The following is a 17,935-nucleotide window of genomic DNA, read 5'->3' as shown; positions in this document are numbered from 1 at the left end:
AATAGCGCCACCTACCGCTTATTTAAACTATAGCCTCCTCAAAGACGTTTTAAAACAGATCGAATTGTTATCGCATACGTTTTACATTTAAAGTGCGCCCTTGACGTCTGGGTAAAATATTGAACACGTCGATATGTCAAACCTGTGAGAGAGAAAAGACGTGTTTAGTGTTTACCTTTTTTAAGACAAAATTCTGGTTTCTGGTAAGATACATTTTCATAATTTATTCACAATATATAAAGTTATTAAATTCAAGGTGAATTTCTATACATTTTCGTTAATTAGTTTATAAAATATGACATATAAATAATTTCTTTTAACACTGGCTAGGCTAGGCATCATCATCAAGAACAAGATTGTTGATTGAAGAGGCAGACAAAATACAACATTTTCCTGGAGTATTATTAGGAGTCTTCGTGTTAACTGCTGAAATACCATAGCTTACCTGCTGTATCTGTCATCGATTTGGTAAAATGGCAAGCCCACGAACACGGCGGGTTTTGAAAGACCTTCGTCTCAAATACAATAATAACGTAAGTTATTTTCAGTTAAAGATGTATTGTCCCCCAAAAATATGAAAAATGAAGATTAATAAAATAAATCAGACTTTACTTTGAATATGTTATTTTGTAGTTTTAATAAAGTTAATCACTTCTATAGAAAAAAAACGTTTTTCACTTATAAAATGACAAAATATATGCTTTATTAAATAAATCCCAACCAAAAATCCATTGGCTGGCAGCCAATTTCACAATTTTTTTGCTTTAAATTACATTTTTTCAGGTAAATACATTTTTTTCAATCAAATTTTTGGTCAAAGTGGATAACTATTACGTTACATTAAAATGGAATATTCAACAACATTTTTTTTAAGAATTATTTTTTCAGGGGGACAATACATCTTTATATTAAAAAACCAGCCAAAAAAAAAAAAGAGAGTATATAATTTCTTTTAGAACCCATTAATATTAATTACAATTTATTTAATAAATATATGACTAGGCCTAGGCATCCCACTGAAAATGTAAATTTGTCAGATTTTGCGGAAAACTTTAAATAAAGGCAATTGCCCTTCACTTTCACATAAATACATAATAATTAATATTTACTAATTAACAATTAATTGTCTGTGTTATATTTTTCATTCCGAATTGCTTTGTTTTTATCATCTTAGAATTGTTTTGAATGTAATGGCCACAATCCACAATGGGTGAGCGTATCTTATGGAATTTGGATATGTTTAGAATGTTCTGGCAAACATCGTGGCCTCGGTGTTCATCTAAGGTAGGTGTATGTTCATCATTATGTTTGAATCCAAACAGACTTTCATGAACATAGTCACTCTCCCGACTCTCCCCAGAAAATCATTCAAAGCCACTCTTTTCTTGAGGTACAAAAGTTCCCAAATTCTTTTTTACCATTCAAAGCATATGGAATATAGCTGAATTTCTGGAAAACAGACATTAGGCCAGCACAGGAGTGTGGTATTGAGAGAGTTGACTGTGGTAGCAAAGGAACATAAATAACTCCTAATTTTGTCTAAAAATACTCAATTATCTTTGTGAAAGAGTAAATCAATATAAAATGACATAAGTAACATTGATGAAATTAAGTGATTTCTAAATAAAAACATACAAATACAATAAAATGATAATGGAATGGGATACAAAATAAGCACTAGTGCTTAAAACATGTAACCCTAACAAAAGTAAAGCTAAAATGATTACATTTTGACCAAGGCTAAAAATATAGCTATTTAAGTTATTGAAATTATGTTTTTTGTTTAGTTTTGTAAGATCAGTAACAATGGACAAATGGAAAGATTTAGAACTGGAAAAAATGAAAGCCGGGGGAAACAGTAAATGTCGTACATTTCTAAAATCACAACCAGATTACGATCCAAACTGGAGTATACAGGAGAGATGGAATAGCAAAGCTGCCGCATTATTTAGAGATAAGGTCAATACCCTTCTTTTTATACTCTTATCTTTTCAATACATGGAAATTAACATCCACAAAGAAAGGCCTCAAGTTCCTGCAAAACTAATAATATTAAAAATATTACTGACTCTGACTATTGCCTCAGAATCCTGAAGAATGAAACACCCACATAACTTGACCTTTCAACTTTAACCTATAGGTTTCCACAGAGGCTGCAGGCAAGACCTGGAATCAGAGCCTTTCACCAGCAAATAACCATATAGCTAGGCCATCAGGTGGTCTCAAAACTGTCCACTCAGCACCCTCATTCTCCTCATCATCATCTATGAGCAGTTCTAGCAGTAGTCAAAACCATTCAAATGAATTTGAAGATTGGTTGAATACGGGAAAGTCAAAGTATGTATCATTTCTTATTTCTGTGTGTTAATTTTGTTGTTACAGCAATTTTTGTTTTAAATCAACCCGAAAGGTGAATAGGTACTGAATACAAATATGTGAAACCGCATTAAAAACACTTTGTACGTCTGTTTGTACTATGCAAATACAATTATAATAGATAAATTATTATGAAGCAAAATCCAAGTTTATATTAAAATCTGTACTGAGAGATGCCTAGAAAACACTAATTCAGGGCTAAAAAATGTTTGTTTGTTTAATTTAAGGGCATGATTAAAATAAAAATCTGGTTAAATGGTATATACATGGCAAGTTGAAAAAAAGAAAGATGAATTTGAGAATGTAATGTAGAGAATGTTGTAGTATAAACAGATTGTTGTTAGACATGCAATGTTTATCATGGTTTTATTTACTTATAGAAAATCTGTACATGCTGAAAAGGAAGACTTTTTTGCAAGAAAACAGCTAGAAAATGCAGATAGACCTGAGTAAGTACTAACAGCCTTGTCTACACTATCAAACTTTATGTGACAACAAAATGTGATGTGCCCATATATGAACATGATGACATCAAAGCATTACCATATTTGGGCATATCACTACTATATTTCACATTTGTTGTCAAACTAGTTTGATAGTGTAACCAGAGCTTTATAATGTCTGTGGACATATTAGCAATGATACTGAAAAATTTGTACTACTTAATAGTATACAAAGGTTGAATATTTATCAGTTGGATGGTGAGAACATTTCATTTCAATTATTTTGCCATATTATATATTAAAATTACAAATATTATGCAGAGTAGCACAGTTACTAACAGGATGCACTATATGTGTAATGTTCTGATGAATACTGAGGAATAATAAATCAAATCAATTAGGGGACACCAACGGGACTCAACAAAGTGTCCCTTTAATAGGGGTTTCCCCTGAATATGAGTGTCCCAAAGTAGGCGTTATGCTGTATTATAATGATAAATAAGAAATACAGTGTTATATCATTTTTATTTTCTGTGCATTATCATTGTAGTAATTTACCACCGTCACAAGGAGGCAAGTATACAGGGTTTGGTAGTTCACCTGCTCCATCTGATCAACAAGCCTACGGTGGAGATGAGTTATGGAAAAACCTTTCCTCTGTAAGTATTTCATACTTTAAGCTCTGTCTACACTATCAAACATTATGTGGCAAACAAATTTGATGTGCCCATATATGGACATGATGATGTCATATCACTACCCTATTTGGTCATTACACTACCATATTTGGGCACATCACACTTTTGTCAAGCTACTTTGATAGTGTAGACAGAGCTTTAGTCTGTGAGAGAAATTACCAGGTGAAATTTAAAAAAATATAGAATTAATAAACATATTGTTAATATAAGATTGTATGACACACCTGAGTGAATTCTTGATATCTGGTTATTTTTGTATTGGTTAAAAAGTTGTGTGTTAGTTCTACTTCCAATTAAAAGTTATATTTAATTAATAGTTCTGTTGCACGTTCAGCTTTTGTAAAACTTTTGAGAATATTGTGTGATGCGAGCAGTGACGTAACATAGAGACCTGAGGCCCCTGGTTAGGAACCTTAAGTGGCCCTCCAACACTGAAGGCCTCTGGCATTTTTAGCCTTTTTCGACATATTTTTATGCCTGTTTTTTTCTCTGGCACTGCTCAGGGCCCCATAAGCTCCTGGGCCCCTGGGTTTAACCAGTCAGCGCTCAGCCGTTACGCAACTGGATGCGAGACTGGTAACTTTAGTGTGTGCCATCTATAACTGTTCCGTGCCAAGTATACCACTGTTGCCTTTCAGTCACATGCTGATCAATTTTTTTTCTTTTCTCAAACAATTGCCTCATGAGGTTAATAAAGAAATAGTCAACTATATCTTGCTTCATAATTTTATTTTACAGGGTTGGAGTGCATTCACCATTGGTGCTACAAAGGTTGCTAAGGCAACTAAGGATGGGGTATGTTTTTATTCGTATTTATTGATTTTTTAATATAATCTTGTAATTTAACACTATTCAACAAATTGTTAAGCTCTTTCTACACTATCAAACTATCTTGTAACTCATTGTAATCTAAAGCCTTGTCTACACTGACAAATAAATGTGATGTGCTCAAATATGGTAGGGATATTCCCAAATATTGGAATGTCCATATATGGGCACGTCACATTTTTTTGTCAGTGTAGACAAGGCTTTAGATTACAATGAGTTACAAGATGAATACAGTAGAATCCATCTTTTAAGACAGCCCTAGGGGACCCATGGCAGCAACAAGAACAGTGACACAATATATATTTTCTTACTATTATATGTGTAGAATTTAGTTGTTTTTTATGAGCAAAAAGGGCTAATGAATCAAAGACACTTTGGAACATGAACAATGCATAAATAGTAATACTGCCCTCTATTTCTCTGTATTTTATTACACAATCATAGTGTAGATAGTAAAATGTAATCTTTGCATTTTGTTATTTATAGAATACACTACAATATTATTTATAGGGTTGGTATTCCAGTTTTATAAGTTAAAATATCTATTCTCAAATGTGTCTTTAGAGTCCTGTTTCTGCTGCAAAAAATAACTGGTTAATAACTGTGTGAATAAATTAACCCCAATTTCTTGGGAGCAAAAACAGGACAAATGTTTAATAACCAGTTAAATGGCAGCCTGAAAATAATTCTTAAAAACACCCAATCGATTCGGTGTTGGAACGCAATTTAACCAGTTATTGCTGTGCAACTTTTACCTTCAATGCAAAATAACGGTTATGTGATTGACAGCCGCTGACCTTGTGCCAACTACACTGCAGTAACGTTTGAATTGACCGCCAGTGCCTATTGAATTTTGGGTACTACATATTCTCCGTCAATGACCATCCACTGATTTAAAACCTATTCATCTACTGTTATAGCATTCTCCCTTAAGGTCAGATTGTTTCAAAGCCAAATATTTATATTACTGTATTTTAATTAAATGAATGAAATCAGTAAGATTATGTCAATAGGGATGAAACAATTGCAATCAATCAAAATGAATTAATAGTGTACCTGCTAGTGCCAATACAAATTTTTAAAACCTAAGATATTTAAATTATAAAACATGACATGTATTTAATGTATTATTATCAAGCAAATGTACCCCTTGACCAACACATTAAGCCTTTTCTACACTATCAAACTTTATGTGACAACAAATGTGATGTGTCCATATATGGGCATGATGATGTTATATCACTACCATATTTAAGCATATTACTACCATATTTGGACACATCACATTTGTTGTCACATAAAGTTTGTCAAACTAGTTTGATAGTGTATACAGAGCTTTAGAGGCTAACTTGGTGATGACGAGGTGAAATAATCCAGAAAAATCCTTGGAATTGTATTGATATAAACAAATTTTTGTTTGTAATTATATGAAGAACGACATAAATAAGAGAAATGCTTTGTTCAACATGGTACAATTTTGGTAGCTTAGTTCTATTTTGAGAATAGCAAAGAAATTAATGATTTCTTGCTAAAATTCTTTTGCATTGAGGATCGTTCAGGCATGCTGTATACATGTGTATATTGGTGACTGAGTAGGCGGCGGCTTCAAATTGATGATATTTGATTGACAATTAATTCATTTATATTAGATAGTATGCCTTAATTAAGGCCCATTTACACTAGGACGATAATGATCGACGATAGATCTATGATAAATAAATATTTTTCTTACCTAAAACAAAAGTAATCTACAAATTTTTTATCCTAGAACTATAGGATAACCATCTATGGTTCCTTTGATGAAAATAATATTTTTACACCTCCAATTAAATGACTTCATTAGTCAGAGCAATAATATCGTGACAATACAACGATGTAATTGTTTTTATTGATCATTATCATAATTATAATAATAATTAGACAGTATAAATGATAATCCTGTAATTCTAGAAAGAAAACCTTTCTAATTTCTTTTGATTTATATAAGAATATGTATGCTTATTATATATATTGTTGTTTTCCTAGTGTAAACAGGACTTTATGTATGATTGTGGATTTATTGTTTTAAATGTGAATTAGCAAAAAGATGTCATACTTTTACTGCAGTATTTCTTTTATAATAAAAATTGACTCTATTTATTCATAAAGGACAAAACTTTTGTTCATTTTATTCTATTCTTCTTCACCTCGGCTTGGCCTTCAGTAAATAAACCACTTAATTTCGGCCATAACTGGTTTTAGTCTTGCTTCAATAATTTTATATCTCATTGACTTTGGTTGAGGATTTTTTATTGTAGTTTCTGAGCATAAGAATTAAAATAAATGGACCAGTTCATTTCTCTGAATAGGGATGTATCTTGACTAAATTGTGCGTTTATTATAATTTTATTAAGTATGCTTATTTGATTAATATTAAAAATTAGATTGTAAAATTACCTATTACCTTTTTTATCAATAGAATGGTCCTATTTTTATTGGAAAGAAAAGTATTTCAATGGCTTGAATAAGTGTATGTTTAATAGGTGGGTACGATTGTGTGGTCTATTGTTGTGGTTTATTTTAGGCTTCAGATGGTACTTATTATTTGAGGTCTTGGACACGTTTATTCATTTGTAGTTTAACAATGATATTGATATTAGTCCCATCGTGATAGTAGTACTATGTGTTGCCTTGTGTTCTTTGCATTTTCTTGCTGTATCTATGGAATTGGTGTTGGTAAGTAGTACTAGGTAGTAAGTATTGCACAGTGCAGTTTTTTTTGCCTGTGTATATCTTGCTTGTTTTGAAGTATTTGTTTTTGTTTAACCTTTAACGCTCTGTTTACACTATCAAACTTTATGTGTGGAAGAGCAGTTTTTATTTTATTACTGAGAGGGCTACCCTACTAAAGGAAAACGAAATAAATAAATAAATGTGACAGAAAAATGTGATGTACATGATCATGTCACTGCTATATTTGGGCATATCACTACCATACTTGGGCACATCACATATTTTTTGTCAAACTAGTTTGACAGTGTAGACAGATCGTTAGTGTTTTGTCTTCTAGCTAGGGCCCATCATATAATGCTCTTTTTTGTTTTTATCTTTAAATTTGTATTGTGTCATTATTTCAGTCTTTAAACTAAATAAATGTGTATGAAATGAACAAACCATTCCACACTACTGTAGCTAAACTTACCTACTATCCCTAGGTTCGTTTTTCCTTAATATTTGTATTACTGTATATCAAACACATTTTGTGAGTTATATTGTAAAATTAAATATTAGGATAAATGATCTGGACGCGAGATGTACATTACTACTGGGGTATACTCCCTACCTTCCCCACTTCAATACCAAAATCATTATTTTTTGTTTGTTTTTTTTATTTTCTACAGAAGTGAATAACTTGATTAAACTGCAAAATGGCCTATTCAAAGTCTAATTTTATCAATTTTTCATTGTTCATATTTTTGGGGGAAAATTCATCTTTAATATGTAAATGAAAAAATAGCATAATATTGGAAAATTATTTTATAAGGGGATTAAATATTCCTGACTTTATGGGTTTTATTATCAACATTGATAGAACATATGCTAATTTTAAAGATATATTCTGTTAAACCACATAAACAATAGCTTAACACCTGTGTTAACTCATAGATAAAAATTCTAAACCAAAAGAATAGAGTCACTGATACAATGCTATAGTAGTTTTAATTGTACAATACTGTATTATTACAAAGGAGTATTTTAGTTCATTGGAACATTTAGTTCATTGGAATGTATTTAGTGCAGTGGAAGATATTCTGTTATTAAGTAGAAAGGTATTGAGTTTTTGGGAAATAGATCATGAAAAGGATCAGAACCGACAACTTTAAAATATTTAGGCTGGCAAATCATACGTTTTTATTTTTCAGAAAAAACCAGCTTGGTAATTATTACTGCACCCTTGTTTCATATTGTATTTTTTACCGAGGCAGTATAAGTCTGCCATGAACAAAATAAGTTGGTTGTTTTTTTATTTTTTTTATTAATTTACTTTCATAAAGTGTATTCTATTTCATTTTTAGGCAGTAAAACTTGGATCCGCAGCTTCACAAAAAGTAAGTATAGTATTAACAATGTTATGTGTCATTAGTAAAATTAACTAATTGTTTGTTTGCTGTATTCAATTAATTACAAGAGTCATCCTTCAAAGGCTCCAGCTTGAGGGAGTAAGACACAATTACTTCAGACAAATCATTTTAAATTGATGTAATATGGGACAGAAGAAGAAATGTACTAATTTTAGATTAATTAGAGATAACAAATTGCATGCATTTTTAGTTGTTAGTGTGACAATAATAAAGTATTTTATGAAATCAATAGAGCAATCATTCCACCAATATCCTGTTTGGTACTGACCTTTTCTCTGATTAAATCCCCATACCAAGCAACACTGATTCATTTACTCCTTCAGTCTATCTCGTGCCTTAGCTTACCTGGATAAACAGACATTGGCCTATTCTCTCCGAGAAGAGAGCTACAACTCAAAAATATAATATTTTATGAAAAACCCCTATCAGATGATTGAAAATGTTCATCTGGTTTGTAGATATAAGTTATTTTGGAAATATTCTTTTTTTTTCAAACCAACAATTAGTAAACTAACCTTCTTGACAGTCATTAAACAGAATAAACAGAATTAAACAGAATAGGCCCTCTAGAGGTCAATCTGTTTGATGATAGATCGTCATTATTTCTGAAGAAGCGAAACTGTCAAGAAGGTTAGTTTACGAATTGTTGGTTTAAAAAAAAGAATATTTCCAAAATAACCCCTATCAGATAATGAAAAAAAATGATGATGGTTGTGTGTTAGGATGCTCCCACTAATAAGGGCAGTGTTCATGGAATGTACCATTATCTGATAGTGATAGGGGTGTTTCATAAAATTGTATATATTAAAGTTGTAGCTCTCTTCTCAGAGAGAATAGGCCAATGTCGGTTTATCCAGGTAAGCTAGCACTTATAGACTATACCAACATCACGTTTGGTTTGTGTACTTTACTCATTCAAAAAGCTGTATCAAAAGAAGGAGCGTGACATCCCTATCCTAATTCAAGAGCCATCCATTGATGATGAGGTATTGTAGTATGTTATATATTGTTTGGTTCCGTATCTGTACAGTAGATTGTTCAGTTTTGTCATTCATGGTGTCTATTCCTTGCAACATCCTGCCAAGAATTAGATTAGTGAAGTAAACAATTTCTACCATCCCTTCCATATGATTGGTTGATTACGTATCACATAGCATGCAATATTTCGATATCCATCCTTACTATTTAATATGTGAGTATACATTGCAGATTCAGATTTCTGTGTTAAAAAGGTTGAGTCTGGTGACGATTGCATGTTCGAAAAGCCAATCTTTATTGTGCAGGTCTGGAGCGACATTTTGTTATGAGTACTGATTAAGTGAAATCAGTCTACCAAATCCATAAATGTTGAAATTTAGTACAATTTACATAGTTCAATGGTCCAATAGGTTCATTGTTATGCCCTTTGAAGAACATTAATTATATTGCATGCAGTATACCAAACTCTATTACAATTGTATATTATTTTTGGCATATTCATCGTAAATTTTGCAACACTTAGGATCATCTCGTTTAGAATGGGAATTCAATCGTCAGTAATTTAAAATTCAGCACATTTTTAACTTAGAGTTTAATTAAGATTCTCCATGTCTATTAATAATAATGATAAATTTGGACTTTTGAGCGCATAAAAGCCTTGCTTCACATAAAAATAAAAGTAATCCATGAAATATATGAAATAAAAAAGAGGGAGCAATTAACTCAACAACTCAACAATTGTCAAATTATCACTGATGGACCATTTTGCCAAGCGTTTACTACAACCAAATGTAACTTAAATACTCTTATTACCTGCAATGTTAATATTATTTTCTAAAGAACTATTAAAATGTTATAACTTTCTACAATTATGTAATTATGTATTCTATTTCATGCCTGCTTACCTGGCTATTGTTGGTTTATCCAGGTAAGCTAGGACTCATAGAATACCAACACCGCTGTTGGTTTATCACAATGCACTAAAACGTGATCCTAGTTTATAGTATGCACTAGGAAGGAAATAATAGTATTATATCCACACACCTTTCGAGCATGTTAGAAAGATAGTAGAACTTACATAATCATTCCAATGTATAGTAAGACTGCCTATTAAATTATAAAGTTATCATTTGTTGAAACGCCTGTAATATGCATGTTTCTGTAAATATAATGTTATTATTGTATATTTGAATACCGTATATTCTTGTACTTGCATCTATTTACAAGCTCCTTGAGCACTTTGTGGATATGTGCGCTTTATAAATGTATTATTTTATCTTACCTTGTCCCACCAATTCTGAAGAAAACGGATTATAAAAGTACACATGCTTCATTTTCATTGGAAAAATTCTATATAATTCACCTGATTAGGAGTTGGCTGCAGTGAAAAACGTATATTTTCCTTCACTTCCATGACATAGAATAAGGATGTCCTATTAAAGAGTGGTTCTTTGGGATAAATACATCAAATTGAACAATCTTTAAAAGCTTTCAGTCAGTGTTTTTGTTACTTTCAGTCTTGTAAACTTTTGCTTTATTGTCCGTAAATTTGTCAAGGCTACGTATTAGATAAAAAAATAGACTTGCCCCAAGTCTGTATTTATTGTCTTTTTTATGTTAGTCCACCGGTCAACGTTTCAATTTTTGTCTGAAAATACTTTAAGCTCAAGTACTGTAGTATACTTATGAAACGCATTATGTGCAAAAATATCATCTTTTTACTAATATTAAGTCAAAACTCTGTCTGGAACCTAGAGCCTCAAGGGCATTTTAGGGGTGTGTTAAGCCCTCAAAGGGCCTACAAACCGTAACAGTTTTGTGTTTGAAGACAATGCATGTTACGAATGGACATGGACCTATGCATTTATAGGTCCATAGACTAAACATAACCTTTTAGTTTAAGGACATTTGTGTTAAACATATTGAAATTTGTTTGCAAGAACCAGAATGGTGAAGCTCAGCTTAGAACATATTATTTTGCACCTGATTCGTTTCACAGAGAAAGTGTCGTAAAAATATAATAGGGGCTTTCGAAACAGGCGATGCGGCAATGTGCGACTGGAGGGAGGCAACGCGTCGCCTGTTGGTATATTAAGTGAAAGCATAAAATAAAAGGAAATTGTGGGTTTTAACATTTTTACAAAAGTAAAATCGTTGTATGCACCTTGATTATATAAAATAATGATTTTCATTTCACACTGATTAACCTACAAAGTTCTGACCTAATTATTAAAGGATGATTATCAATAAATACATTACTTATAGATGATTAATTTTATTTCATTAGAAAATCAATATTGTTGATAATAAATTAAATTTATTTTTAATATACATTATTGATTATCATTGTAATACTCTATTTGCATATTGATTGATGGAATATCCAATTGTAATTGAAAAATTTATCTAGTATGTTACAGTAAATTGTCACGTTCATTTTGGAATACGTTGCCTATATATAAATTTTTAATTTTAAAGATTAGGAAAACTTGTTTGTTGTAAGTATACAGTAAGTATAGTATAATGTATGTGATAAAGAATCGCAGTCTGTGTTGTTTTAGAGATGTTTGTTGATTACTATTCTTTGTCTCGTCTAGACTCAAGAGTACGCCGAAAGCATGAACAAGAGTGTGATAGCTCCAACGAAGACCAAAATGAACGACGGGACTCTATGGAGTGATCTGTCTTTCGGCACTAAATCATGGGCTTCCAAGGTATGTAAGATATGAATTGGATTGTGGCCGCAGAGCTTAAAATAGCCTACATTTTCACTACAAGTCTGACACCCTATTCAGTGAGGGTGTGTGATGGTGTGTGTTGGACGTTGGATTACTGATCAAGGTTCAAATCCAACTCTCGCCGCATTTTACCTCCCCCCACCCAGGTGTATAAATGGGTACCCGGTTAGATCAAGACACAACTTTGCGCCGATTACTAGCTGCATTATGGGAGTATGTTTCCACGTGTTTGATCAAAAAATGTTGTAATGTGAAATTGGCATCTTTACAGGTTGCATCATCAACATCAAAAGGTTGGAAAGAAATGTCAAAGATGTTGACAGACAATGGTGGCCATGAAGCTCTAGAGAACACCTCCCCAACTGATGACCCCTTGATTGATTTTGGAGATTGGGAAGGCAAGGAGGAACGTGATCGTCTACGGTAAATAATAGAGACATTTTTGTCCAGTCGCCATCTAACAAGGCTGAAATTATAATGTTTAATTTATACCATTATATCATATACTTTTGGCATCCTGCTTTTTGCAAAAGTTGTTATTAATTATTATTATATCCTGACATCAAACATGATGTCAAGATATTTCCCTTAAATATTTTTAAGGGCTAGCCAACATTTTTTACTTCTTGAAACATTTTTATACTAGAACCAAAAGAAATTTTGTTGAATAACTTATGTTTAGTATTTGCTGGTAAAATGTGATCTGTGCCACAATTTTCACTTTAAATTCTGTATCTTTGAAAATTAATGCATATCCTATTTATCAACAGATCACTGGACTCTCATAAGAACGACACACCTCTTTTGCATAATGAGCCATCTCCAGTGCGACAACAGTCAAGTGACGATTGGAAGAACGATGGCTGGGGAGGTTGGGATGATGATGATGACAACATTGATGACAATCCATTTAATCAAAAGAAAAATAAGATGGTTAATGATGGATGGGGATCATGGGAAGAAGAGGAAGAAGGAAACCTACTGATAAACAAAAGGTATTGCTTTTATACTCAATACACACATAGTATCATGTCTAGGGACAATAAACATCCCGCAGTATCATGTCTAAGGGCAAAAAACATCTTACAGTTATCATGTCTAGTGACAATAATCATCCTGCAGTATCATGTCATCTGACAGCATCCCATATGTGATACTGTAGTATAGTGAGATTCAAAGGGGAGGCTAAGTTGACACAGTAGAACCCCTGTTAAGGGGACACCTTCGTGACCCAATAAACTTTCCCCTTATAGGAGTGTCCATATATTGCCCATATTTTTTCACAGGAAAGTGTCCCCTTAATATATAGGATTTCCATGAGTGTCCATGCTACACATGAGAATTCATTATAAAAGCTCACTGATTGGTTGCTATGTTGGGCAGATCAAAGATATTTTTAGAGAGTTGAATACAGTTACAAACCATGAATTTATTTTATATCTCGTTTTACTTCAATTAATATATCTATTTTACTTCAATTAATATATCTATTTTACTTCAATTAATAATATCTCTATCCTTTATTATTCAGCACATCTAGCACAAAATCAAAGAAGACGACACTAGAAGACACGTGGGATGATGCTGGTGGTTGGGATGATGCGGCATGGGAAGCAGTCGAACAAGAGGTCAAGAAAGCGCCAAAGACAAAGTTAAAAAAAGGAGATTGATGACGGTACTCTCAATCCAGCGGTTATTTAATAGGCAGTTTGTAATTTTTGCAGAATTAGCACAAGAGAGTTTAAAATCTGTGACATACTTCAATCATGTCAATTTTTTTTAAATTTATTTTGGACGGTGTTATATTTAAGAATGTTGATATATTGCCTGAAACATTTTGATACATCCTGTTCCATCATATTGAGACTGAACATTAAAGCTGACTGTCACTGTTATAGGCTTATATTCATGCAAAACGTGTTTGTTGCATTCAACATCTCCAAATGAAAACTCCCTATTAACCCTGGATGATTGTTATTTTTAAATATCTAATATACGGGAAAACCCCTATTAAAGGGACATTTTCAAAACCTAACATGATTAATATGAGTGTCGTCCATACTCTTAAAAGATACATTAATTTCTTTTTAAGGAATGCGTCCCTTTAATAGAGGTGTCCCTTTAATAGGTGTGCCCATTTAATAGGGGTGTCCCTTTAATAGGGGTGTCCCTTTAATATGGGTGTCCCTTTAATAGGGGTGTCCCTTTAATAGAGGTGTCCCTTTAATAGGGGTGTCCCTTTAATAGAGGTGTTCCTTTAATAGGGATGTCCCTTTAATAGGGGTGTCCCTTTAATAGGGGTGTCCCTTTAATAGGGGTGTCCCTTTAATATGGGTGTCCCTTTAATAGGGGTGTCCCTTTAATGGGGGTGTCCCTTTAATGGAGGTGTCCCTTTAATGGGGGTGTCCCTTTAATAGGGGTGTCCCTTTAATATGGGTGTCCCTTTAATAGGGGTGTCCCTTTAATGGGGGTGTCCCTTTAATGGGGGTGTCCCTTTAATGGAGGTGTCCCTTTCATAGGGGTGTCCCTTTAATAGGGGTGTCCCTTTAATAGAGGTGTCCCTTTAATAGGTGTGCCCATTTAATAGGGGTGTCCCTTTAATATGGGTGTCCCTTTAATAGGGGTGTCCCTTTAATGGGGGTGTCCCTTTAATGGGGGTGTCCCTTTAATGGAGGTGTCCCAAAGAAGGGTTTTACTTTGTATATCCAGAATAACATTCACATAATTGTATTATAAGGCACACTAGGTTCAATTATTGTTCCAACCACTTCACCATTAACAAGTACTGTAATCCTAATCCATATTCCTCCAGTGAGTCATAAATGTTTAAAGATGTCATGCATGTATTTTATAATGCTAAATATGCTATATACAAATTAGAGATTTTTTGTGAGATTTCCTGTAAATAAGGAGATCGCAAATCTGAATGTATAAACATATTGGTGTACTTTATTTTTAATATGCAATCAATGTGTTTTTTCCCAGTTATCACCAACAGACTGTGTACACATTTTAGCCAATTTAATGTGTAAATTGTGTGAGAAAAAAAATACTACTGGTATATTTTTGGATGTAGATAATTGTATTCAAACACTTTTATCTAAAGACTATATTAGCCTGGCTCATGATCTCACTAAAAACTTTTTTCTAAAATGTGTTTTAAAGGAGGAATGCAGGACCTCTAAAAGCATCTGTTGTGAAAGATCTGTAAACGGTTCATACTGGGCTGGCATCTATATTTTTTCTCCAAGATAATAGTGCTTTAATGAAAAAATAAAAGCTTTATTTATCAAACCAGTTCTTTTTATCTTAAAGAATGGATATTTTCATCTAAGATTTAAGCATATATTCACAAATATTTGTTTAGGTTATTTTAAAAACTGACTTTTAAGCAAAATCATTGTTTTTAACTAAGAATGTTATTTATCCGACCCCTGGTGATTATCACTATCATCTACAGTATTAACAGCTGGTATTGTTGGTAGACGTTAAATAATTAACTGTTTCAATTACTGTATTCTAATGTCATTATGTTTTAAAATCTTATTATTACCTCAATTGTAATTTTTTTTAAATGATTAATATATTGTCAATAATAAAAATATGTATTGCCTAATAAGATGTTATACTGTATAAATAATAAATGTCAATAATTGTTTTAAATTATATGGCAATACATATTTAGTGTTTAGATTTAGTTCCATGATGTTAGCATGTCATACAGTAATAATTATAAATTTAAGGTTATTTATTAATGAAATTTATGTTTTTCTGTATTTTATTTACATGTTTGGTAACATTTATTTTAACTAATTAATAATCATAGGCGCCAACAGAGAGGGATGAAAGAAGATAATGTGCTATACAGAGCAAATAGTTCCAGATATTAATTATATGATTATGCTATTTATTATAAGATTTGTAAAGACTTTACAAATTCTTGTTATAAATTTCGACCCCCCTCTTCCAAAAATGCTGTTTGTCCCCTAATGTATTTTCCCCAATGTAGGTTAATTAAATGTCATACTCATATTGTTATTTGTTATTATATGTAAAGCAGTCAATGGGAGGATTTTAATCAATTATTTTGGTCAATGTGTAATAAATTGGTTATATACAAGATTATTATTATTATTATTATATACAAGATATTCATAGACTTCTCAAAGGCATTCGATTTGGTCAGTCACGTCAAACTGTTTGTTGAAATGATAGAAATGGGTCTTACTGTTCAGTCTTTGTACATAAACGAGAGAGAGAAGATAAGATGGAATGGTGATAACATGGAGGAATTCAGCATAACAAAAAGTTTGAGACAAGGATGAATAGCCTCACCATATCTTTTTGTAACATATACACAGAGAAAGCAATCCGGGATGCTTGCATGGATCATTATGGTGTCAAAATAGTAGACATACCATAACTTCTAACCACCGTTATGCTGATGACACATCACTCCTTGAAACAGAAGGGATCGGAAGTTTAACATCAGCGATAAATGAGACTGTTAAGAAAATGAATCTCAAACTCAGTGTGAAGAAAACAAAATGTCTTGTTGCTGAGGGAGATGCAAATGAGTATAATATCATGATAGATGGAGAAGATGTTTAACAGGTTAACCTCTTCAAGTATCTAGGCTCAGGTAAAACTTCCACTGCAAATAGCACAATTGATGTTAAAGCAAGGATCGGAATGGCCAAAAGAAGGATGATAGAACTTCAGGATCTCTATAATTATATTATATTAACAGCACTGAAGATGAAAGTAATCAAAATTCTTGTACGGCTTGGAAGGCTGGATGAGAGCTGAAATGTGGTTCTGGAGAAGATTGCTAAACATCACATGGAAAGAGAAAGAACAAACAGCATACTTAAAGAACTTGATGTAGATAGATAGAAATATTCTATTCTGGATATTCATTCAATATTTGTACATTGTTCTTCCTTGAAGTCCAGTTAACACTTACAAATTACAAATATAAACAATAAAAATGGAAAATTATGAAAACGTTTTTAAAGACTACAATATCACAAGAAGCAAGAGAAAAATACAGTTAGATCAAATTTTTAAACGATTGCAAAGTTAATGAATTTATAGAGCTGCGAATATCTGGTGAAAGACTATTCCAGAGTTTGACTGAGCGGTATTTAAATGTTCTTTTACCAGAATCATTATGCCATTTTGGTAAGACAAGTGTTTTTCGATTTGCTTCTTGTAAAATTTGTATTTAAATTGTGATAATTATCAATAAAATCATAAAAATCAATTAGGTAATCAGGAACAGTACCTGTTAAACATTTAAAGGTCATTATAAGAATATTATGGTCCCATCGTTGATTTATATGTTTCCAATTGAGTGATGTCATGAGATCATCAACAGGTGTTCTAATATCAGCATATAGGATAATTCTGGCAAGTCTATTTAACAATATTTGGAGTGAGTTGGACCAAACGGGACTACAATAATAAAAAAATGGTAAAACTAAGGCATTTGCTAAGAGCTTAAGAGAAAAATTTGGAATGAAACTTCTTAATTTACGTATAACACCAATACGTTGGGAAATCTTTGAGCAAAAATTCTCAATATGTTTTCCCCACGTAAAAAATGTATCAAATGTGATTCCTAAAAACTACCGACCCTATCTACAATGTTATCATTAATTAAACAAGAAATTTTACAAAAGTTTGGAAAATTATGTTTGGAACTAAATAGCATGAATTTGGTTTTCTTAATGTTAATTGTTAGTTTTTTT

At 32.2% G+C, this 17,935-nt stretch overlaps 1 protein-coding gene across 4 annotated transcripts; it reads left to right on the top strand.

Annotated features, from left to right (window-relative positions):
• The first annotated feature begins 126 nt into the window (after positions 1–126).
• On the top strand, positions 127–16,302 carry LOC144853671 (ADP-ribosylation factor GTPase-activating protein 1-like). Of its 4 annotated transcripts, XM_078711434.1 has the most exons (16): positions 127–203; positions 331–533; positions 1,175–1,284; positions 1,788–1,959; positions 2,141–2,337; positions 2,757–2,825; positions 3,370–3,478; positions 4,256–4,312; positions 8,401–8,433; positions 9,390–9,452; positions 12,042–12,158; positions 12,454–12,605; positions 12,953–13,177; positions 13,714–14,499; positions 14,687–14,720; positions 14,857–16,302. In XM_078711434.1, the coding sequence occupies exons 2-14, from the start codon at positions 474–476 to the stop codon at positions 13,850–13,852; spliced, it is 1,503 nt and encodes a 500-aa protein (XP_078567560.1). In that variant the 5' UTR covers positions 127–203; positions 331–473; the 3' UTR covers positions 13,853–14,499; positions 14,687–14,720; positions 14,857–16,302. The 4 variants fall into 4 exon arrangements, with proteins under 4 accessions (XP_078567560.1, XP_078567561.1, XP_078567559.1 ...); XM_078711435.1 differs by lacking the exon at positions 14,687–14,720; XM_078711433.1 differs by having other exon boundaries at positions 14,687–16,302.
• Positions 16,303–17,935: the final 1,633 nt, after the last annotated feature.

Source organism: Antedon bifida, chromosome 10 (genome assembly GCF_963402885.1).
Source record: "Antedon bifida chromosome 10, ecAntBifi1.1, whole genome shotgun sequence".
Lineage (NCBI taxonomy): Eukaryota > Metazoa > Echinodermata > Crinoidea > Comatulida > Antedonidae > Antedon > Antedon bifida.
The sequence above is the reverse complement of the archived record's forward strand: the minus strand, read 5'-3'. Positions and strand labels throughout refer to the sequence as shown.

Coding starts and splice junctions, on each gene's coding strand:
- LOC144853671 (XM_078711435.1), top strand. CDS start 474: ATGGCAAGCCCACGAACACGGCGGGTTTTGAAAGACCTTCGTCTCAAA. Junction 534..1,174: donor GTCTCAAATACAATAATAAC/GTAAGTTATTTT, acceptor TTATCATCTTAG/AATTGTTTTGAATGTAATGG. Junction 9,453..12,041: donor AGCCATCCATTGATGATGAG/GTATTGTAGTAT, acceptor TGTCTCGTCTAG/ACTCAAGAGTACGCCGAAAG.